This window comes from Kwoniella bestiolae, chromosome 3 (genome assembly GCF_000512585.2).
Source record: "Kwoniella bestiolae CBS 10118 chromosome 3, complete sequence".
In the NCBI taxonomy this organism is placed as follows: Eukaryota; Fungi; Basidiomycota; class Tremellomycetes; order Tremellales; family Cryptococcaceae; genus Kwoniella; species Kwoniella bestiolae.
This window is the reverse complement of record NC_089243.1, coordinates 1,708,266-1,729,851: the sequence shown is the minus strand read 5'-3', so window position 1 is coordinate 1,729,851 and position 21,586 is coordinate 1,708,266. Positions and strand designations below refer to the sequence as shown.

Sequence of the window (21,586 nt, the reverse complement as noted above, 5' to 3'; positions counted from 1 at the left end):
ACACCTCAAGGCAATCGGTGGTTGTAGATCTGATATTGGACTCCCGTACTGACATGAGCTGAATGCAGTGTTATCGTCAGCTTGTAGTCGGTTGTATGAAGGCGCATCAATAATTCACCAGATTGTAAACCATACAATGTACCCAAAGTCTTCAGGAATAGTACCACCTGATGTTCCTCGAATGGACCATTCTCTGCTACGATGACATATAGATCGCCATTGGAAATGTGAAGGGCGAACCCGTAGATACCTGTGCATTTTCTGCTTCAGCGGGATGATACGTAACGTAGTGGTCGAGTACAAACTTGGATAGCGAACATCGCATGAGGGATTACTGTACTCACTGTACATGTCCAACCAGATCAATACCCTGTTGAATCTATCTTTATCCACTGAATGTACGATGAAGTAGAGTTTCTAGCCAATTTCAGAGTTCATCAGCCATTAGACTGTTCCGCACGGCCCATTCCGGGAGAAGGGAACGGGCACGTACGTTCAGCCCCGGTACTTTCATCTTACGGAACTGGGGTCGTTCCTTCAACTTCTTCTTGAGGAATGGTACGGGTAAAGCATTGAATAAGAGCATATTGGACGAGTCAACTTCGTATCAATTGGGAGGAAAGGAGGTCTTGCAAGAGAGAACAGATACTGTGGAAGGGTGACTATTCTAGTATATATATACGTCTAACTACTTATATCTATATCGTTCGTTGTTGTCCTGTTGGATCGGCAGTATCTCGATGGATTGCTCTAGAAGATTTGTGAATGCACAATTGGACGATCGTGTTAGCCTCATGTTGCTGAACGGTACCGTATAGCAAGCTTATTTCAAAGACAACAATAAGCCTGCTCAAGGAGACCGATCTCAGATGTGCTTCTGTGTGTAACCATACACAGATTGAAAGGACACCAATCAACAGCATATCATCGTCATCAATGGCGAAAGGGAATGAATACATACATACGTAGATCGATCAACATGACATGCGATACAAACCATACTGACAGTCTTGCTACTCGACTTAACGGGACTTTTTACACGACTATACGAAAAGGGAAAGACATATGATTAATCTGTACAGTAATACATAGCATAATGGACCCCTAATGCAGAATCAGAGAAAGTCACCACCTCCGAGCCAGCTCGTGGTTGAATCATTCAGACTTACTCTCTCTGGGCCCGACCCATCTTTGTAATCCCACTATAAGATAATCCAGCTCATCGCGAGTGAAGTACTCATCTTTACCGAATATAGCGTAGATGTATCCTCGGAAATGATAATGCGCAAATCCGTATATACCTAGTTCACGTCAGCTCAACCTATCAGTTCCTAATGGCCTTTCTTAAACCTAGGAGAGGAGATAGCTTACGAGGGTTATCGGCAAATTTGAATATCCTGTCGTATGCTCCTTGGTCCGATGTTGGTACTACGCAGTACAGTTTCTGTTAAAGGTAAAGAAAAAGGAAAACTTTCCTTATCAGCGATGTATACTTGATTCACACTGGATTGAACAAGGAGAGAGAAGCACAACTTACGATAGATCCTGGTGTGTCGATGATGCTGAATTGTGGCCAATCTTTGAGGAGCATCCGTTTTTGGAAAGGCCATCTCATGTCGGAGGTGATGTCCGAGGTATTATGATAAGAGTGGAAGGAATGTGGAGTACTGGGGGTCGTGAAGGGTGGAGGAGGTGATGAGAATTGGATTGGCGAACGAGGAGCTGGTGATGATTCACTTGGCGATTCGGAACAAGTGATAAGTGGAATTATGAGGAGGTAGTGAGATTATAGATTTAGTCCAATGTGAAGTGACAAGAAGAACATTAGTTGATCTGTTGTTATACATCGATGTCACCGATCAACACCCTCCCCAACGCACGGATCCACATGACGCATACATTGATACACACGTAATAGCCAAAGGATGGTCAGATCATTCCTTCCTTTCCCGCTTGTTAGTGTTACCAGGATACCTTTCGCATCAACACGCGGGGAGCGATGAATATCCACATTGTGTATGATTATCAATACGATAGGACAAACATTGACACGATGATGCAACGAGATTTCGATGCAAAATTGCATGTAGTGCATACAACCACAAAAGAAGCGCACACATAATCAAGGGTAATCGCCACTCGGCTCTCTCACTACCCAACACCTACAACGAGGACTTTCACGAACGGCACATATACCAGAATTCGTCGGCACGAACTCCGAAACCTATCGAAAGTTATAAGTCTGTATAGTTACGGTAGTAGGAACAGGCTCTGATAGTGGCCAATCCAGTGGTCGGAGTTCATGCTCACCCTCGCAAGTCCCCTTGAGCGCTTTTATCACTCTCTTCGCGTCTCGCTCTCCGAAAGGTCGTGCACGTTCGACAATGAAGATGCATTGGTCCTTCGAAAGTGATGTGGAGAACTGACCACCTGTAACGAAGCATGCATAATTAGCAGCCTTTATTTACTATCGTCCGTACGAGGCCATACTCACCAAGGCGGTCGATCGTGCCCGCCGCTTTCTTCAGGCTCTGATCCGTATAGCCCCAGATGGTACAAGTCATGGTCTACTGGCGATTCAGCTCACATTCCGTAAAGCAGATGGAATCAAACTCACATATGAGTCTCGTTCGATAATAAAGACGCCAAGATCGCCGGCGAGTTGATCAAGAACATCTCTTCGTACTGAGTTTCGATTCCCCATGGTGATTGAAAGCGAATTCGACGTAATTTAATTTGAATGAAGAACAGAGTCTCAACCTATTTAGTGGCGGAACATTTTACTTCCATATTATTCGTCTTTAATGCAGATATTGTACTGTATGGAAGCTTCTCGTGCGAATGAGGTTTTGTGTGCCGAACCATCATATGGATCGCTCTGGAACGTCACACAGTCAGGTGATCAGTTGATCTCACAAGACATGGCATCGGTAGACCATGTTGCATGCCGATCATTATCTACACACACGAACAACCTTATCACTCATTTAACTGAGGAAGAGGACAGGCGTCGTTATCGAAGGGCACCCTCCCGAACGACGCAGAATGCCAGTTGGTTTGTGCGCTTAGAAGTCTGCGTTGCATGTATTAACAGATTACACGATCACCAAATCATCCTTTAGCTATTCTTCCACCAGGCTGAGTCTGTCCTGTTCCCTTTCAGGATCCGTCTACCTGATCCCATCAATTTCCACGTCTATTCATTCAAAAGTTCAGTTCCAGCTATAATGGAGATGCATAAGAAATTGACTTACCCTGACAAGTCTCTCCCAATTCCTCGACAAATCTTCGTATGTTCGCTTCCTTGAGCGGTACTTTACTGATTGCCGTGAATATCCATCCAGCAGGAGAGCATGACACAATGAATTGGCGCGCTGATATGAATCTATAAGCAGCAATCATCCCGAGGAGTTTCGTTGTACCTACGTTCAGTAGACAACAACATGGAACCTGGTGGCGAGTCGGATGGTAGAAGATGAAGGTTATATCCTGTTTGAGCTCTCCATCAGTGCCCGTCATTAATTATGAGATGAAAGACACGGGCCCACACATGGTCGACCCCAAGTTCGCTCAGCCTCGACAAAGTCATAAAGATCCGAAAGCTCTTGAGGGAGCGCTCTTTCCGCGGAAGTCTGATTACCCATATTGGATTGATATGACTTCTGAGCAATTGGTAAAAAGAGAGAGAGCAGAGAAAAGCTGAAAGACAGGTCTAGGTATATATGTGGTGTGGATCGTTCCAAAGTTATGTTACCGAACTTCCAGCAAGTTCTGCAAGCATAGACTCCATCAAAGATCCATACAATCAGCACAGCTTTGGTAGCATTTATGTTTCCGTGCCATGGACTCAACACGCCCAAAACACGCGGCGGATGAGGAATCAGCCATTTTGATTCATGTGGGAAAGGTAGGTGGTAACTATCCGTTCAGCTTACGATCGGCAGCACTTTGAAAAAGATGCATACAAACTATCATCCACCCACATCCCTATCCACATTCGCCACCAAGCATTTTAAGGTGTCCGAATTATGTCCATCATTATCCGCAAGCGAACGAGCATTCGTCGGTCTGGACGATGACAACTGCAGATCCAGCGTCCAGGTCAGCCATTGGACACACTCGCCAGAAAGAGTAGGCTTGGTACTCACATTGACAAGTCCCTTTGAGACTCTCCCCCAGCGTTTGAGCATCTTGTATGGAGAACGGTCTAGGACTCGTAAAGGTGATCTGATATCGATTCGACGAGATTGATACGGTCATCTCACCTCTCGCAGATTCAGCATGACGATTTTCACTCCTCTACAAGGTTAAGTACAGCTTACCGAATCTTTTGGCTCGATGCTCCGTTATATCCAAGGTTTTGGGAGTGGGACCGATGATCTCGCATGTCATTTTCTACCTTACAGTTAGCTGTTCGCCCTTACTTGAATCGTACGGGTCAAGCTCACGTATGGTACTCTACTCGAGAATTGATCTCTACGCGGTGAACAATTTGATAGGTCCAAGACGTCCGTCTGAATTGAATTTTGATTACCCATGATGTCTTCGTGTGATTGTTGGTAAGTGTACAGTGAGTATATAACATTCGACGTGAGAGTGTCAACACTGATAAGGATGCATCATCCAGAAGCATTCCCGTTCGTCCTTTTCAGTATGAACGAAACACGACTTTAGTGATTCAAATCCTTTTTTCTTGTTACTCGCATACAATTAATATGATCCTGCTTCTTTACACTATTAATATGCCCATACAGTGTGTTCAGCGGACGGAGAGCCGAAATTCACCGCACATGTTCAGTTACCATATGAGACATCCTTTGACAAGATACTCTCGCTTAATTATCAACGCTTGGACCACCTTGTGTCAAGTGACGTAGACTGGCAATACAGTACCTCACCTCCACTGTGGTGCCCTCGCTTATATATGGATTGTGAGGGTATATAAACTTGTAAGTCTGATTGTGTATCTCTTTCTTTGCTTCTTCATTCTTATCTCATCTTTTCCTAACACGTACATCAGATTCCCTCTCTTGTATCCTCCTTCTTAATCATATCCATCCCACACACACTCCCCAATGCTGCTTCAAACCATCTTCGTCATCTCCATCACCTCCCTCGGAGTGACAGCAGCTCGTGCACCTCAATACGAACTTCATATCCAAGAAGCCAACGATGATATTTACAATAAGTATCCCAAAGACCTCTTGGAGTTCGACACGTACAACGACGACCAGACCGTCATTCACCATTATGAAGACTCTCCTGCGTTCAAATATGTCGATCAAGAACCTGCACATGAGTGAATTGATATGATGGCTGAACATCATGAAGTCAAGGTGGGTATTCTGCTTCTCCTTCGACCTGCAATACCCTCCCCCACTCCCTGCGTACTCTTCCCCTTCGATACCCACTTGAGGATTCATCATCCACATCATACATCAGGACCCCGTGTGTCTGTTGCACGAGGTCTTCTTTCCTTTCTTCATACAAGGAATGTGGCAAAATCCTGAGCTGACGTTATCTCGCCCATCACAGGTAATCAGCCGATGTCGAACCGGTAAACCCGTCTTCCTCTACCAAGGTCACCCTCAACCTCGAAGCAGCGGTACGATCCAAGGTCCCGTCCTCGGTGGTGTAGCTTGGATGGAAGGCTACGATGGCGCTCACTGTCAATCCTCCGGTGTCAACTGCGGTATTGTCGAATTCACCCTGACCAACGGGCATGGCAAGGGCATGCAGAACAGTGCTGATTACTCCTTACTCGATGGTCCTGGTCTTGGTAATCACAAGTTGTGAGCGAGATGTTCTATCGACCCTACATCCTATCGACCATGATACCTCCCCTCCCACCCGTGCATGCGAGGGGTATTATACGTTTTCTCTTGCTGATAGCTTACCGCCTCTATCCCAGCCACTACAAGATGAACTTCCACTTCACAGGCTCATGCACCAAGAGTCCCGGCGGTCCATGTACCGGCAACTCCCCTCGACAATGTCCTGGTGCTTACCTCGGCGACAAGACTGAGGGTGGTGCTCCTACCCAGTGTCTTTCCGACAATACCGGAGTGAGTGTGTATATTTCGCCTGTGAATGCCCAAGCTGATCCACGATATCTTTCGCAGATCGTTATCACCTTCTGCTAAGTCCGTTATCGATGTTTCGACGAATGGGCTCCCAGAATGTTGCTGGAAAGATGAAGGGGCGGCGATGATATAGGCAGACGTGGATATAAGTAACGTTCATAAAGTCATGTATTGTCATTCAGGTTCAAGCTGCGTTGTACACGACTGAGGGCTGACCCTCTCCAGAGGATACGACTTGAACGGTGTGTACTTGTCCAAGCACTTGCAAGTGAGAAAGCTGGCCCGGGTCCAGGCTCATATAGTTAAGTGAAATCTGCTCTATCAATTCGAGCATCAGGAAATCTCCACGGACGATCCTCCGAGGAGTCATGATCGGTTTGACAGCCCTAGCGAGTGATCTGATTTTGCCTCAACCAGATAATCGCCTCTGTGGCACAGGCATTAAGAACGGCAGTATGCCGGGCAGACATATAGTAAGCCAGACAACCGACATTTTGTTCTGTGGGCGCGCACCATCTTTGAGTACATCTCGAACTCCGTTCATCAATCTATTACTTCCACACATATATAATACATCCTCGCATAGAGGTATCAGAGTATACATAAATAAGGCGCTTAGTCAGGTCATACTAGCTTAGGTATCTTCAATCTCGCAAAGCAGCGATCTTGATCTCGCCATTCTCCCAGTTGAAGGAAGAGTAGACCTGCAATACTCCATACGGGTGATCAGTACATGTGACACTCATCGGCGATCGACCCAACAGATGGGATAACAAGGCCTCAAGACTCACATTATGGAAGAATGTCATACCAAAATACCATACCTCTTCCTCATCTAGCCACGAGAATCCATACATCAGATACAGCGTACTACACCTTCGATAGCAAGCAATCTCTCGACAACTCACCGTAGCTGAAAATCTCGGTGATACTTGGGCTACACTCATCTGGAGAGCTGGAAGGTACCGAAAGATCTTTCGGATCTATAGTGAATTCTTGACTTTTGATGGTGATTTTGACTATATCAGGAGAGTTGCACAGCGCCTTACCTTGCATGTAGCCTCCCGTGGGCTGTTGAGGTCTGTAATGTGCCGGAAATTTGTCTTGAATCTAACATGAAGAAACCCCACGTAAGGTTGATATCTGACTAGTAACCGTGCTCCACACTCACACCTTTAGGATAAACGATGCCTTGGAATCTGAAGATATACGGTATGATGAATTTCGTTTTGGATCATCGCACGATCAGTGCCTGACTTGACTTAAGCCGACTCAAGACTCACCCAGTATTGAGACGAGCTGTGAAATTCTCTGCCACATTGGTACCATTGATAGTGAGAGCATCAACTACGATTCGGTAAGGTTCGTCCGTCTCACCATCTTGCTGGAACGTGGCAGCCTTGGTAGGATCCATGTGATTACTGACATCGAAAAATCAGACCTCCTTGAATCGCTGTTATTCCATGAAGGAGCTAGCTTACCTTTGGGAGAGATCACCAAACTCTAATGTACCTATTGTATATACCAGCGAAGTCAGCGTTCGAACACACAAGTGTTTCGAGTCTGTTCCCGAGAGCTCACCCTCGCCTTGCCCGTTGCGCGGGAGATAAAGACCTATCTCAGTAGTCGAAATGATTTGCTGATCCTTCATGTAATCCAATACTGAAGGAGGGAGGTTGTTCTAAGATTTATCATTATGAGCATCGTGACTTGTATACGGACGCACAGAGAGCACACTGACTGATTCTCCTAGACCCAGGAATCCACTGAGTGGCAAGGATGATTACAAGTCAGCACGCAACCAAATCAAGGACCGATAAAACTCACTTTAAGCCATTGTATGCCATGAAATCCAAGGATCGCTCGTCGGGTTCAGTGACCACTAGTAAGGGATAATCGGTCACTTCTTTATCCACACCATCCAAGGTTAGAGGGATGTACACAATGCACCCAGTCACTTTTGTCTTGTCTGCGAAATTCATCAATAACATCATCAGTAACGCGCAGCGAGTTTTCGAAGCGGACGCACCGCTGTAGGTGATTATCCCTCTGTCCTTTCCACTATCGGTACATGTCTCTGGTAGATCAACGTTGAAAGTTTTGATTCCCGCTTCTTTGCACTTCTGACACGATTCGTGCATCACCCATGACGGTGATGATGAGGTATCGACCTGTACAGATACAGAAATGCCAGCTCAGCCAGATATTTTCGGCTAAAGAGTTTCGATGGCATGGGCGGGCGACTTACCAGAAGATCAAAGTCATCATCACCGCTCAATCTCACCTTCGCGCTATAGCTTCTTCCCTCGCGGATGTTATTGGGCCCAGCCCCGTCAAGTGTAATTGATTGTTTGACGTCTCGTTTGGAGAGCACTGCCGCGTCAGCCAGAGTCGCCATCAGGGCGAACAGAGTGGTAGCTTGCAAAAATGCAGAGATCATGTTGGTTGCTGCTAATAGTATAAAAGTTGAAAGGTAGGTTGACAAATGAAGTGAAAATCACAGATTCGAGTTCAAATATAATGATGATTTCGGCTTGATATGGAGTATAACATCTATTATTGTTTGAAGAGCGATCAACAAGTAATTGCAGAAGTTGCCCTTCCCCCTTATATGCCTCAGAGGTTAACATGACCAACGCAGTCACAATTTAGATGCAGCACAAAAGATCCTACCTTGTAGATCCCCGTGATTGATGTTCCCCCTCAGGGTCCTTTGGAGAATACAAGATGATCTACACGATACCAGTCTCAAGGGAATATCCTTTCATTAATCAATCTACCAAATGGGCTGCCCCGTGACCAAGAACGGATGCCTCTACGACACAGTTGCATGTTTAAACTTTTACGTGACGATGTTTTAGCTACAAACAACATCCCCTAGTGCTAATTTGGCGCATTCATTCGTACTATTCCTTAATCGCGAAGAGCTTTACCTCACCAGTCTGGACATTCACCGTATGATAGAGCTAGATTCAGAGATTAATTCCGTTCTAAATGTATATCGGGATACTTGGACTCACATTATGTAAAAACGCATCCCCTAATACCCATTTCTCATCGGAATCATCCACTGACCACGCGGAGGAGACTTTCAAGATCAGCGTTGCGCGAAAATTCCATATCTGGACGAGGAGGATGTACCGACTTACCTCCTTCATATGCCCCTATCAAGGCCCAGCACTCCCCATCGTTCTCCGGATCGCTAACGAGATCCGCATAAGGTATACCAAACGGCTTACCGCCAAAAGTGAAAGTCAACGTAGACGTGGTATTGTTATCACCAGGCGTACAAGCTACCTTCTTACCCCCATCTTCGTCTCTTACTTCACCGTATATCTGCTTGAAGATATCTTGCGAAACCTAAATTCAAATTGTTTAGCCAGCCGCCTATTCGTAGTAGACATTCACATGCATTGACTTACCTTGGAGGGTATCCCAATCCCGATTGAGCTGTACATCATGCAGTCAGTGAAGTTTCCGCATTCCAATCAGCAGTCACTCACCCGGTATCAAGCACTGCCACTTGTTCAGCAGCGATGCTATCTGCGTCTATCTTAACTTCATCGAGATTTACCGTATATACACCGTCCTCTTTGACCGCTCGAGGGAGAACAACAGGTTCGGAAGTGCCGATATGGTTACTGCAAGGTTATCAGTCCAATCAATTGCTGGTAACCAAATTCTGCATACTTACCTCGAAGTTGGATTCCCCAGTGCCATCTCGCCTACAGATATGCCCACAACTTGGTCAGCTCTGCCACCGATTGTCAGACGAGTGGCGATTCGCTCACCTTCAGTACCATTTTGTTCTTTCCCAGGGAGGTAGAACCCCACTTCTGGGCTGCCTAGCTGGCCTTGCTGGTACAACTGTGAGATGAGGGTCGGACCACCGCTGTTTGTCAAGCTCTACATACAGGACATGATTTCAGTGGAATGGATCAGGAACCTTCTGGGTTCTTTCGGTACGGGGACCAGTAAAAGAACACTTACATCATCTGCCAAGCCCAGGGTGCCACTGCGAGGGGTCACACACGAGGGACGTTAGCAAGAGCTTCGTACCGATTCGACCTCACTGTTTCTCCCTTATGACCCCTCCCAGGACCATCAAATACGGCTTTTGACTGACACACTCCACTTACCTGTACAAATCCCCATTTGTCGCAATCTCCTCCGATACCTCAGTAGCAGCTAAAACACTATAGTTGTCCAAAGTATGATCGCCCAAGCTGATCGAAGTGTTCACGAGACAGCCTGAAACCGATCCTGCGGCTTCGTAATGGTGGAACGAAATGTTAGCTCTTTATAGTACGGTATGCTACGTTGACCCTGATATGGACATACCATACTCAATTTTCTCCTGACCTGCACAGTTGTCCGATACCTCTGCGTCGATACTTGTCATCTGTGCGTCAGCGCAGGTCTTGCATGAGCTGTGAGCTACCCATAGCTGAGAGGAGCCGGTGTCGATCTAGGAATGAAAAAGTGTCAGTCATTGCGCTCGAGCTGCTTTGACAAGGTAGCTGAGAGCGGGAACCCAAGTCTCTCCAGGAGCCCTGACTCACATGTATCGGCAGCAGAATCCCGTCAATCACCATATTCACCGTATACGCCGATCCGTCACCCACCTCCTTGAGAGGTATCACTTCTGCATCCGCTCTTTTCGTGGATGAGGTGCTGATCGCTTGACTTTCAGGAATGACTGGAGCAGCTGAGGTGAAGCCCAATAGGGCATCTAGACCTGCTAGATAGATCAAAAGAAAATTCGAAGTTGAAAGAGTTGGAATCATCCTGTGAGTTCCGTTCAATGTACCGTCAAGGTGAATGGATTAGTACTGAAGCAAATTGATTGAGATAGTCGAATTAACAATATATTTCTCACTTCAGGTATTTATCCAGTCTTTGGGAGCATTGCTGCGTGTAAGATCAAGTCTGCGAAGTAGGTCCTTTGTTCTACTGCGATGCTATCAATCCACAAGTGTCCTTGGTGTTTCATACGTCATTCAACTCAATCGACGGCTATGGCAGTGAGCGAAAGGATCTTTCCCCAATCTGAGCGGAAAACGGTTGATGACCTTGGGAAGTACCAAGGGTAAGGGGGTTGAGATGTAAATTAGGTTCAGGTAAACCAGTGTCGAAGCATCTCGTCCTCTTCGTGCCCACAGATCCTTCAACGGTATATGGTACATGAACCCAATGGAGCTCTTACATATATGCTTGGATCATTCTCTACCTTTCTTCTCCGTGTATTATCTGCTGAGAACCATATTTTCCACTTTATTCTCGGCTCAACACATCGTCTCGTGTCTAGCCTCGACTGTAATAGACCGCTATAGTGCCAAGTGGGTATGAGTTACTTGCTTATAGTTCTACGTCCGATGAAGGATGCACTCACTATAACCTGGACCAACGAAAGCTTCGATCTCCTCCTGTACCAACTTGATATCTTTCTTACTGTATGGGACGACACGATAGCACGCAATGAAGGTCAGATCATCGGTGAGTCTGGTGACGGCGACTTGCTCGACTAGATACAAAAGAGATCAGATCGCTATTCCTTTTCATTGTCATATACGATTTGAGGAGAAACCATTCTCACCTAGAGCTGACATTGTATTAGCGTAGTCTAGACAGACTTGATATGTGCCTTGGTTCTGGAATGAGTAGACTCGGAAATGGAGAGCCTGGTAGATCGAAGATGTCGTCAGTTCACGTCACTCGGGTGATGACATGGATTATTGATCTCACGTTAAGCGGGAGAGCGTTCTTGGAGTTGCTGTTGCCCATGGTGTGTTCCTTCGTAGTCGTTCCGAAAGGGTGTGTAAGCTGGAGAAGGACGTGATGTTCGGTGTGCTTGTGATGTATGCTTAATGCGGACCTAGGTGATGGTGAAGAGGCAGAAAAAGAAAAAGATGGGAGAATGGTGGTATTACATTATCGATAGTATCATGTCACACTGTTGGTTTGTTTGTTGACTCTTGATTTTCATTTATACAGTTGATATTATAACGCTTGGATCTCTGACTGCCCAGTCACTCGGTTAAACGTACTCAAAGGATGGTGCACGGTCCTATGATATAGATCTCTCATATAGTCCTATGCGCTGCTGTCGTTCATTCACCATGGATACAGTGAATAATAGCATACAATAGCATAGCAGTGTAATAGCATGATATGATGCTGGGTGTCCACCGCCAACACCAATCATTCCTTGGCTTTCTTCTTCTTGCCCTTCTTACCGTCGGAATTAGCCTCAGGAGGTTTTAGTGCTTCATCTTGCTTTTCAGCTGATTCAGTCTTCTTCTCAACTACAACCGTCTCCTCGACTTTCTCAGGTTCGACTAGCACCGCTTCTTTAGGTGACGAAGCCGCTTGCTTGGCAGGGTCGATTACCTTCTCCTCAGAGATAGTAACTTTCTTGGTCTCTTTATTCTCTGTGACTACAGTAGGCGTAGGCAGGGGCGATGGCACAGGTGCTGATACGGCGATTGGTGCAGCAGTGGGAATGGCGGCTTTGGCCGAAGCGATCTTATTGGCAGCTTCTTTTGCGATCCTCAAGTGGGGTCGAATGATCACTAATCCCCACCAGTGATCTATGCATGTTATATGACTTGTATCAGTGAAAGAGTCTGAATGATGGGATGAAGTACGACGTACAGGGCGCAGGAAGACCATCCAAAGCACAATCAAGGAATCTAACTTGTTTAGCGGACCATTGCTTCTCTTTCCTAAATTCGATCTCATGCGTTCCGTTGGGTTTGAGCTCGACCCTCACCAGGCATTCACCGACTATTACCAATCATCCATCAATCAGTTAACAATGCGTGTCGAAGAGAAGCATGACTCACCTCGCTCAAATGCCGGATGACCGATGATTCTTTCTTGAACTTCGACGGGTTTCCAAGTTCCCAATCCATATACATCGTAGAATCGAGACTGTCCCACTGATAAGCTTATTTCTCCGGCCAACTCAGGGTGGACTCACGTAAATCCTGAATTTACCGCCGGTTGGCGATTCCCATCTGACAGTTGAGAAGGCTGAACCCATCTTGTCTATATCCAACTATGTACGAGCATGAGGCTGTTGGATATTGAAGAGATAAATCGATTCAGATCTCGAGATGGATTTATACGAGATCTCATTGTGCAAGTATAATTGACGCTAAATCCGCAAATCGGCTATGTAGTGCGACATGTGTGAAGAGGACCATTCCAGCGCCTCCGATGCGTGTTTTATGGTCTGCAGACGATCAATTCAGGGACAAACGGCTCATTCTCTTCATTGTTCGCATTGCACTTTCACTTGTCGTTCATATGTTGATGGGATGTAGATGAGTCTGATGGATGACTTTCTCCACCTCGATCCCATCAAATCAGTACCTGGCAAATCAGTCCGATTGTAAGGCACTCCAAGTATCACCATCACGTCGAGAAGCACTTCCATCTTCCCAAGAATTTCGTTGTTTCTTCTTGAACCGCAAGCATCAAACGCCAGGGGATATCTTTGCCACCCATATACATATAACATATTACGCTGCCTATCTTCGCGCTTCCACCCCCCATGAAATCCTATCCCTTGAGTACTTTTGACAATTTAGACTCTTTCAGTATGGGTTTCTATGTAAGTCGGCTGCTCTCTTTACACCTCATCACCCCTTATGTTGCATCTTTCCCACCTTCGCTTGACTCTTTTGAGCTGAATGTTTGATACGACAGTACGAAGTCTGGACCTACCCCGAGCGCAACAACCCTTCTCCATCGTACAACTCCGCAGATTGGGAGAAGGCATATAAGAGTTTATTCAGAGATGAGAAGGGCGAGATCAGACCCAACAGTGAGTCATCATTCAAGTCCTTCTCTTCCAATCACTATAATCATTTTCATTCTTGCTTACTTATCTTCGGTGTATCCTACGTACACCGCAGCATTCATCAGAATCACCGACTACACAACCGAGGGGAAACATCATATTAGATTTGAGAAGCATACACCCTGGGATAACTCGGACAAGAATAATGCGAATAGGGTGATTTACAAGTACGCCAATGGGGCGAGATTCTATTCGGAGTTCGAGGGACCTCAATAAGCGATTTTCTTTTGTATTTCTGGAGTAATTCCAGTTTCAGTTCCGATGAAGGACAATGTCAATATGGATTAAGATGATTAAACAGAACAGTAATCTCAGAACGAGTACCTGTAGGGATGAATTAAGGTAGCGCTATGTTACTCGTATGATGCACACCATACTGTATACGGAAACATTGCGATGTGTAAGCAGCTTGCAGATTTGGAGTCTATGACTGGCGAGCACTTTGTCACCTCATCATCCACAAACGGGAGGCATATCTTCATGCTTGATCAGGTAATTGTGATGGTAGGGCATGAGAAAATGCCAAAGAAACTTTTGGTCGAGTAACCCTACATATTCGTTCGGATCCAATCAATGGCGCACATTTTATGAGAAGGGTACTGGCTTGGAAATGTGTCATTGAGTAATACAAAGTGAAAGTACACCTTCTAGCGTCAAAAGTTTGAAGCGCAGCTATAGAACCCCTTCTTTGAATGTCCGACATATCCTAAACCGCCCTTCGAGGGACATGGGTTCAGTCATGCTGCGCCTCAGAGGCCAACAATACTCCTAGAAGCCTCAAAGTATCGCCCGACCCTTCGCAATATCGATGTATTGGGTATTCTTCTTCAATGGAAATCGATGTCTCTTCGGGCTCGAATGGGAATTGTGCATCTCTCTCAAGGTATCATTTCAACCTGTTCATGGAGATCATATCTGACATTTTCAAATGCCATCTCTCTTCCATCCATGATTGGCCATTCACACCACCCAGACTATCGACCTAACAACTCTCTGACTTAGACTGACATTTGCACGAAGAGCTCGCAGATTTGACTTGGACTGTAAGTATTGTCCTTCACCGTTCCTAGGCATCTACCATTCACACTGGACTCGCCAACCCAACCATACATAGGCTACTTTCTGGTCCCCCATCAATTGGACCACATCATCCTGGACCATCGACAGAGAAGTGAGACACGAGCTCGGGGAGGACGGTAAGTCCCAATAACCCTCATAACACCATCATTGAACACTGGCGTAGAATCGGGGATTAATTTCTTTGGTAAATACCAGTCTCATCCAGTAGATTCTCATTCGACGGTAGGAACTGGCTCAGCGTGGAGAAGGGTACCCCGTGGACAGAGCAAGATAAAGAGAAAGCTGTCCGAGCACTTATCAAGGCAACTTTGGGATGTCCGTTTCGTTCGTTATGAGATACTGGTGGCAACAAGGATTGGAAGGGGTGATGGGGAGGATAGAGAAGGGTATAATATTTAGGATTATAGCATCTGTTCTCAGGTCATGCAACGCGATAATGATGTGTAAACTCATTTCGAACCTGTCTTTGGCCTTTCGAATACACCTCCGACATCGCAAGGGCCATTCGATATCCCCATTCATCGACCGCCAACACGTACAAGAATGAACTCACTAAACACGAACACGAAGAAGGATCTGCAAAAAGTGAAATTTGGAACACGACTGTGTACCGTACCAAATGACGTGCTTTCAAAGGATTACGATACTCTGTGTGCAACACCTTTGGGATGAAGCGGCAGACAGTCATGGGATCATGTGTCCCCTCCTGAAGTTTTGTTTAAATCCATAGCTCAAACAGGGGTGATTGTCTACCCTGTTAGACTATTCACTCTCGCAAATGAAGGAGTTGAAATCGAATCGCGTCTAGCTAAAATGGGTGGACCCTGGGTGAGTGAATTCTGACCCATACATACTGAGCTCATCTTGCTGAGTGATAGCTTCTGCCAATTTATAAAAGTATATTGAGTTCTCGTACAAATCGAAACAGAATTCGAAATTCTACTTTGCCGGACCGAAATGGGATAAAGCGCTAGAGAACACTCTCGGAAGCGGTCGCAGTGAGTCGCTGCTTTTTTACGGCCATGTCGTGCTAATCGCGAGAATTTGGATGGTACTCTAGTCGATGTCATTGCATACCATACCATGGGCAAGAACTATGTCAGATTCGAGAGATGGACTGCCTGGACTGTTGAGGGTGCTCAAGACAAGGGACTAGAACTGGTCAAGAAATACGTTAATGATGTAGATTTTGTCCGATCAAATGATAATCCTTCTTTCTTCTCTTAATATACCGCGAAATGAATTGATGTACAAGCCAAGCACAGAATTTTGGACTTGATTACAGGTGTCTCTGCATGTGTATTTCGGTCGGAACCCTCAAGTAGGCTGGACTTTCCCCACTGCAACCACGCTAGGATTGTTATCAACCTTGAAACGTGTTTTGATCGGAAGATTTCCTCAAAACGCCACAAACATGCGGTTGACACACCTATTACAGCTTCTCAGCCGTACAGTAGACCGGCATGTACATGCTTCTCGTGAAATCAGCGTGTAGAAGCACGGTAAGTACATTTTATATATATGCATCTGCTGCTTTTGCTCTATCTGCGCCCATGTTGACCTGTGTTCATATTTCACTTTTCCATTTTAGGTAACCTCAAGAAATTCGATCAGCCGATCTTATCATGCCGCATCACGTACGTGAACACTCGCCCTGATCGTACCTGGCTATCTATCAGGCATCATGACCACTGCTTTTGATGTACAATCTATTTACATTTGATTCAGTTCCGGTCTTACCAACTCGACCCAACCGATGTCGAGTCGCTTCTTGCACGCTGATGGAATCTACTGTTCAACGAATGCAATTTTAAAGGTACGAAATTTGCTCTGCTTTCGCATCTCAGACTACATAGTTACACATTGATATGTCCCATGACTAGGCGATGTATATTATACTCATAAATGGGGAAAAGGACACTGCATAACGTTCATCAAGTATGACACGTGGACTGCCAAGGAACAGGTACAAGTGGAATACATCTTGGGGAAAGCGGTGGGGCAGTACAGTCTGAGTGATACGTACACGGGATGGGAAGTCAAAGAACCGAAGTAGTTGCTGGCATGGCGCGGTTTTATCAGGTTTACCATTACACCATTACACCACAGCATCGTCTGTGTCCCTTGTCGTTGTGTTTGGCAAGCAGTAGTGGTTGACTTTGGGTAGATAAAAACGCCGTCTCCATCGTAATGGCAAATTGTCAATGCATACAGGTCTGCGCATCAATCGGAAAGTACTGTACCTCTACGCTAATCTACTGCACCTTACCTCAATTCTCATTCCATTCGCCTCCTTCTTCTTGGTTTTGACCACGAGTTTGTGCTGACTAGAACCCATTGCTCATGGAGTGGGGCTCTCGACCCGAAGCGGCGATACCCTGCATGGGGTCCAGAAAACCTTCCGCGCAATAGGACGTGAGGTAGTGCGATCCCCAATGAGTCGTCTCGAAAATCAGTCTCATCAGAGTTTCATGCTCGGAGGGTGTCCATGGGATATCGCTGGCGAATGTCAGACATACACCCCATGGCATGGTATCGAACTTGAAGGTCACTGTAGACCGTCAACGGTGAGAAAGGCATGGAAGAACTTGATGAAGGGAGGACGAACTTACCAGGTTTCGCGAGAGATTCTCGAAGGGCAGCGTCCATGGGGGGTCTGAGGGCTTCGGCGTTGTGTCGGCCGATCAGATGGTAGCAACGGAATTGAACGGTATATAAGCTCATAATCCTTATATGGTCTGTGGCTCACGAAGAAAGACATTTGGAAATGGACGGTTTAGAGTTGGAACATTTGAACTCAAGGTAGACGAACAGGATGAACCTAAATGCGCGGTATAATTTACATTCTTCGAGGGATAGAGTACTTGCCAAACTTGTAGGATCTCTAGAACAGACTGTAGGCACACCTTCTGCATTCTGAACAGAAGAATAGAGGTACCCGTTGGCTAAGCAGTAGTATTCTTATTGTTCTCACAACACCAAACAAACAAAGTCTGCGCCCTAACCTTCTGCACAGAAATCTGTCTACTGCAGGAATGGGAGTGCAGCATTTTAAAGTTTTCATAGCAGACAAACAGATCTTTGAGAGCTCACAAGACTGTCCCTCTGCGATGCAAACAAAAGAGAGCAGGTACTACAGTATTCGACAACGAGCTAACTTTATCTAGAGATAAATCCCGCAGATTGAAACTGCCACATGCCTGAAAAGATTTTGATTTATGTGTCCGTCACACACTATCTGTATGTAGTTGATGTTATGAGTTATCGTGTAGCCTGCTGACCGTTTGATACTCTTGAGATTTAGCGCAGGAACATGTTTGTTGAATCTTAAGCGTGATTGATAGTCGTTGCTGCGAGAATCCGGATCTTGCGTGGGGAATCTGTGTGCTGCAAAATGGTCTAGCCCCACCAGAGTGCTTCTGGTGTGATCAAAGTGGGGATATGTAAAGTCAGCGTGTGAGTTCCTCTTGATATATATGAGGCATCTCAGAATTGTGTTCTCATTTCGTTCATCAATGACTCTCCATCGACCAGCTATTGCCCAACATGTCAAGCGTGAGTTGTTGAGATTATCTGTGTTAGTCCTGCTTCTTACGCAAGTGACCAGCAAGGTACCACCGTTTACGAATACGAACCCAAAGGCGGAAGACCGTCTCACGTCTCAACTCCACCTTATGCTTTGATCAGAGGGCTCTCAAATGCCCTGCCATCTCACAGTAAGACCCAATCAAATACAGCCTCTTATGCCAGCCTTTCTTTTCACCCCCGGATATGGGAGGATACATGTCTTACCACTATCCGTTGCCTAGTTGCAATCCAGTACTACACTCGCGGTGAAGGATTCAATCTTTCCCTCTACCTGATGTTCATCAAGAACGGTGAGAATCAAGAATGGTCAACCTACGATAGACGAGAGCTGGAGGAGATCCTTGAGAAGACGGTGGCAAGTTACGATCATGCGAACACCTATTGAGGGTGGCGTAACGTAATATGTCTCTCTTGTACTTCGATTATGTAGATTGTTCCCTTGATTTCGAAATGAAGTAGGATGGCCTCGTCTGATGTGTACAGTGTAGGCGCAATGTCCATAAAGTTTCCGGGTGAAATGGAATGCAAGATTTTCCTGAACGTTAATCTGATCCAGCTAAGGTATCAAGAAATTGGTTCCCGTGTATACATTATTCAACCTAGCCAGTGCAGGCAGCTCCTAGAGCGTCAACTTCAACCCAGCAATATCGTTGGCTGTCCAGGGATGATTCAGAGCGAATGAGAGAACGGTACCGAATCTGGTTATCGGATAGAATTTCAGTGATACTGTGTATCATGAGAGGAGAATTAAACACCCATCAGCTCTCTCGATCGAGGACATTGGTGTGCATGACCAGGTGGTCGGAGGATCATTGCGATGCTCACCACTTCCACTGACTCTGTATGCTAGTTGCCGCTCCAACTGGGGTCTGCAGACTGTCCATGAGCGATCGCATGCGATTCGATATTCGCGAAACTACAAGTTGCAGGTTTATCAGGCAATCTCCTTTCTGTTATCTATCACCCGATTGTAAATGCAGGATGACCCACCCAGAACTGCATATTGTGCTGGGAGCTTGAAGCTTTTGTGTTGACCAATGATGCGGAAATGTGATAACCCGATTGCTGGTGGGTAAAACAAAATCTGGTCTTTCATTATAATTTTGATATGCTCAGAGAGGTCTTTCGCTCCTTTCGATATCTCGCATTTGCTTTCGAAGTGACCGGCGATACACAGCACACGATAAAAAGAGGTATCTCAACTCTCTCACTTATCCTCATACAAAAGATGGAACGGAATCGACTCTCAGCTTTTTCGATTCAGCTTGACATACAAACAGTTGCGCCCTGTCATGAATAACGGTATCGCGTTGATAACTCGAAAGGACTGGCGTCTGATCGAGGAAAAGCGTGTCTTGTGGTCCGTCGCCATGGTACCGGAAATGACCCTGTTCGAAGATCTGGTGATCAGGTATTTTGCAGCCCCCAACTTCGAGCGAGAATAACACTGCCTCATCTTAACTATACATCCTAACAGCATGGAATGCGGAAATTATCACTCTCATACTCTTCATACAGCCTGAACGAAGCTGTGATCTTCTCCAACATCCCTTTAAGCTTCACCTTCTCCTCTTCGCTCCACTGAGTGCTTTTTCCGAAGGACAGGTAGTGTTTGTTATCCATCACGTGCGGGCGGAACATGACTGTTTGAAGCGGAACAAATTCAGCTAGAGTACACCCACACACCACTTCTGAGCTGACCTAGTGAATCGAAAGCGTTCAACTCGTGTTGGATCTCATCGTGATATTCCCACCATGGTCGCTGATACGTGACCTCGTAGCATCGGTACTGCGGTGATGGTATCTCAGTAAATCATCACAATCGAGTGATGACAGGCTCAACTTACGAACTCGTACTCGGGCTTGGACATGTTGATCATACTTTGTGTATTTTGCTACACTTTGATTGTGAAGAGAAGATGATTCTAGATGAAAGAAGTATACATCGTTGTTTTGATGTATACCACTCATCGTGTGTTGGCTTCTTACCTTGATTCATCAATCGAGTTGTGAGTGTTGATTGTGATTGATTGAGGTGGATCCATGCGTGATTGAGGTGTCTCATCACCATCAACATCAAAAAGTGCGTGTTTTGGGTGTGCATCTGTTTAAGGAATGTGCTCGACCCATATACACACGCACGCACATACATACACACCGGATCATTGCCATCACATCCAGGAACATCATCATAAACACGTCAAAAGGGCACCGTGCACAAGCATGGTCCGTGAATATGCATGACCGATAGCACTACCCATATACCGCGTATATATACTTGACAGATATCCCATCTCCACTCGATTCTGATGGGAGTTAACTGAGGTGCAGAACTGGTTTAGATATGCATCTTCCTCTTGAATCTGGACCATTTGCTTTGACTAGGATCGACAGCTTGACCATGTTGGTCTCTGACGGGACACACTGAGGGCGCAACAAAGACTTGAGCATCAGTCCGTGTCGATGGATATCTCAGTCCAAAGAAGGACAGGTACAGGTCAACTCACTTGATCCTCCCAAGTCTCTAGCGGCTGCTTGAACACTGTCGAACAAGTCATCTACCTGCCCACCTGAAAGAGGGGTGTTGCTTCTAATCAAGACGAGGGAGTCGGTATTGGCGTCTGCACCCAGTTTGGAGGGTGCTGAACCAGCAGGATGCATGGTGACAACCATCCTTGGTCCTCCTAGATCCCCGTTCAAAGAGTGGGATCAGTAAATGCTAGATGTGTGGTCGTTCAGAGCACAGGGCTATCCACCTACTGTTGTGACTGTCAAAGGCTTGTCGGAAGACAGCTTCCTTGTTACCTTTGATGAGGTATAGAACGAATTGCTATACGTGGACGACTTAGCGATACGCTCTCCAGCTCATAGCTCGAGGGTTATAACTCACGTATTCAGACATGTCGATCGCTTTGCTGTATGTTTCCGATGAAGACTTATTAAATCTGATGTGGTAAGTCTGCTCGAG

At 45.9% G+C, this 21,586-nt stretch overlaps 15 protein-coding genes across 15 annotated transcripts; 5 read left to right on the top strand and 10 right to left on the bottom strand.

Moving 5' to 3' along the window:
• Nucleotides 1-5: 5 nt before the first annotated feature.
• Nucleotides 6-586, bottom strand: I302_105325 (uncharacterized protein; the record flags this gene model as incomplete). Its single annotated transcript, XM_019195189.1, has 4 exons — nt 6-58; nt 119-250; nt 345-417; nt 494-586. The coding sequence occupies 4 exons, from the start codon at nt 584-586 to the stop codon at nt 6-8; spliced, it is 351 nt and encodes a 116-aa protein (XP_019042902.1).
• Nucleotides 587-1,069: 483 nt separating this feature from the next.
• Nucleotides 1,070-1,615, bottom strand: I302_105324 (uncharacterized protein; the record flags this gene model as incomplete). The annotated part of the gene is made up of 4 exons (XM_019195188.1): nt 1,070-1,104; nt 1,170-1,301; nt 1,372-1,444; nt 1,538-1,615. The coding sequence occupies 4 exons, from the start codon at nt 1,613-1,615 to the stop codon at nt 1,070-1,072; spliced, it is 318 nt and encodes a 105-aa protein (XP_019042901.1).
• Nucleotides 1,616-2,224: 609 nt separating this feature from the next.
• On the bottom strand, nt 2,225-2,704 carry I302_105323 (uncharacterized protein; the record flags this gene model as incomplete). Its single annotated transcript, XM_019195187.1, has 3 exons — nt 2,225-2,430; nt 2,495-2,567; nt 2,618-2,704. The coding sequence occupies 3 exons, from the start codon at nt 2,702-2,704 to the stop codon at nt 2,225-2,227; spliced, it is 366 nt and encodes a 121-aa protein (XP_019042900.1).
• A 2,371-nt stretch (nt 2,705-5,075) lies between these two features.
• Nucleotides 5,076-5,303, top strand: I302_105322 (uncharacterized protein; the record flags this gene model as incomplete). The annotated part of the gene is made up of 1 exon (XM_065870068.1): nt 5,076-5,303. One exon carries the CDS (start codon nt 5,076-5,078, stop codon nt 5,301-5,303), a length of 228 nt encoding a protein of 75 aa, XP_065726140.1.
• Nucleotides 5,304-5,643: 340 nt separating this feature from the next.
• Nucleotides 5,644-6,143, top strand: I302_105321 (uncharacterized protein; the record flags this gene model as incomplete). Its single annotated transcript, XM_019195184.2, has 3 exons — nt 5,644-5,792; nt 5,912-6,065; nt 6,123-6,143. 3 exons carry the CDS (start codon nt 5,644-5,646, stop codon nt 6,141-6,143), a joined length of 324 nt encoding a protein of 107 aa, XP_019042897.2.
• Nucleotides 6,144-6,727: 584 nt separating this feature from the next.
• Nucleotides 6,728-8,523, bottom strand: I302_105320 (uncharacterized protein; the record flags this gene model as incomplete). Its single annotated transcript, XM_019195183.1, has 11 exons — nt 6,728-6,787; nt 6,875-6,918; nt 6,992-7,193; nt 7,255-7,282; nt 7,367-7,504; nt 7,565-7,595; nt 7,665-7,764; nt 7,825-7,849; nt 7,911-8,052; nt 8,113-8,254; nt 8,332-8,523. 11 exons carry the CDS (start codon nt 8,521-8,523, stop codon nt 6,728-6,730), a joined length of 1,104 nt encoding a protein of 367 aa, XP_019042896.1.
• Nucleotides 8,524-8,989: 466 nt separating this feature from the next.
• I302_105319 (uncharacterized protein) lies at nt 8,990-10,870 on the bottom strand (the record flags this gene model as incomplete). Its single annotated transcript, XM_065870067.1, has 11 exons — nt 8,990-9,049; nt 9,104-9,153; nt 9,233-9,443; nt 9,506-9,533; nt 9,587-9,724; nt 9,778-9,808; nt 9,875-9,989; nt 10,074-10,098; nt 10,223-10,352; nt 10,425-10,551; nt 10,646-10,870. The coding sequence occupies 11 exons, from the start codon at nt 10,868-10,870 to the stop codon at nt 8,990-8,992; spliced, it is 1,140 nt and encodes a 379-aa protein (XP_065726139.1).
• Nucleotides 10,871-11,387: 517 nt separating this feature from the next.
• On the bottom strand, nt 11,388-11,867 carry I302_105318 (uncharacterized protein; the record flags this gene model as incomplete). The annotated part of the gene is made up of 4 exons (XM_019195181.1): nt 11,388-11,410; nt 11,476-11,607; nt 11,680-11,764; nt 11,829-11,867. 4 exons carry the CDS (start codon nt 11,865-11,867, stop codon nt 11,388-11,390), a joined length of 279 nt encoding a protein of 92 aa, XP_019042894.1.
• A 417-nt stretch (nt 11,868-12,284) lies between these two features.
• I302_105317 (uncharacterized protein) lies at nt 12,285-13,128 on the bottom strand (the record flags this gene model as incomplete). Its single annotated transcript, XM_019195180.1, has 4 exons — nt 12,285-12,673; nt 12,738-12,869; nt 12,929-13,016; nt 13,066-13,128. The coding sequence occupies 4 exons, from the start codon at nt 13,126-13,128 to the stop codon at nt 12,285-12,287; spliced, it is 672 nt and encodes a 223-aa protein (XP_019042893.1).
• A 513-nt stretch (nt 13,129-13,641) lies between these two features.
• On the top strand, nt 13,642-14,166 carry I302_105316 (uncharacterized protein; the record flags this gene model as incomplete). Its single annotated transcript, XM_019195179.1, has 3 exons — nt 13,642-13,701; nt 13,797-13,914; nt 14,006-14,166. 3 exons carry the CDS (start codon nt 13,642-13,644, stop codon nt 14,164-14,166), a joined length of 339 nt encoding a protein of 112 aa, XP_019042892.1.
• A 1,677-nt stretch (nt 14,167-15,843) lies between these two features.
• I302_105315 (uncharacterized protein) lies at nt 15,844-16,257 on the top strand (the record flags this gene model as incomplete). Its single annotated transcript, XM_065870066.1, has 3 exons — nt 15,844-15,858; nt 15,929-16,028; nt 16,091-16,257. 3 exons carry the CDS (start codon nt 15,844-15,846, stop codon nt 16,255-16,257), a joined length of 282 nt encoding a protein of 93 aa, XP_065726138.1.
• Nucleotides 16,258-17,357: 1,100 nt separating this feature from the next.
• On the bottom strand, nt 17,358-17,679 carry I302_105314 (uncharacterized protein; the record flags this gene model as incomplete). Its single annotated transcript, XM_019195177.1, has 2 exons — nt 17,358-17,581; nt 17,643-17,679. 2 exons carry the CDS (start codon nt 17,677-17,679, stop codon nt 17,358-17,360), a joined length of 261 nt encoding a protein of 86 aa, XP_019042890.1.
• Nucleotides 17,680-18,545: 866 nt separating this feature from the next.
• On the top strand, nt 18,546-19,003 carry I302_105313 (uncharacterized protein; the record flags this gene model as incomplete). The annotated part of the gene is made up of 3 exons (XM_065870065.1): nt 18,546-18,585; nt 18,642-18,746; nt 18,840-19,003. The coding sequence occupies 3 exons, from the start codon at nt 18,546-18,548 to the stop codon at nt 19,001-19,003; spliced, it is 309 nt and encodes a 102-aa protein (XP_065726137.1).
• Nucleotides 19,004-20,088: 1,085 nt separating this feature from the next.
• Nucleotides 20,089-20,489, bottom strand: I302_105312 (uncharacterized protein; the record flags this gene model as incomplete). The annotated part of the gene is made up of 3 exons (XM_065870064.1): nt 20,089-20,261; nt 20,320-20,407; nt 20,466-20,489. 3 exons carry the CDS (start codon nt 20,487-20,489, stop codon nt 20,089-20,091), a joined length of 285 nt encoding a protein of 94 aa, XP_065726136.1.
• Nucleotides 20,490-20,956: 467 nt separating this feature from the next.
• I302_105311 (uncharacterized protein) lies at nt 20,957-21,520 on the bottom strand (the record flags this gene model as incomplete). The annotated part of the gene is made up of 4 exons (XM_019195175.1): nt 20,957-21,042; nt 21,126-21,302; nt 21,379-21,448; nt 21,509-21,520. The coding sequence occupies 4 exons, from the start codon at nt 21,518-21,520 to the stop codon at nt 20,957-20,959; spliced, it is 345 nt and encodes a 114-aa protein (XP_019042888.1).
• Between the last annotated feature and the right edge of the window lie 66 nt (nt 21,521-21,586).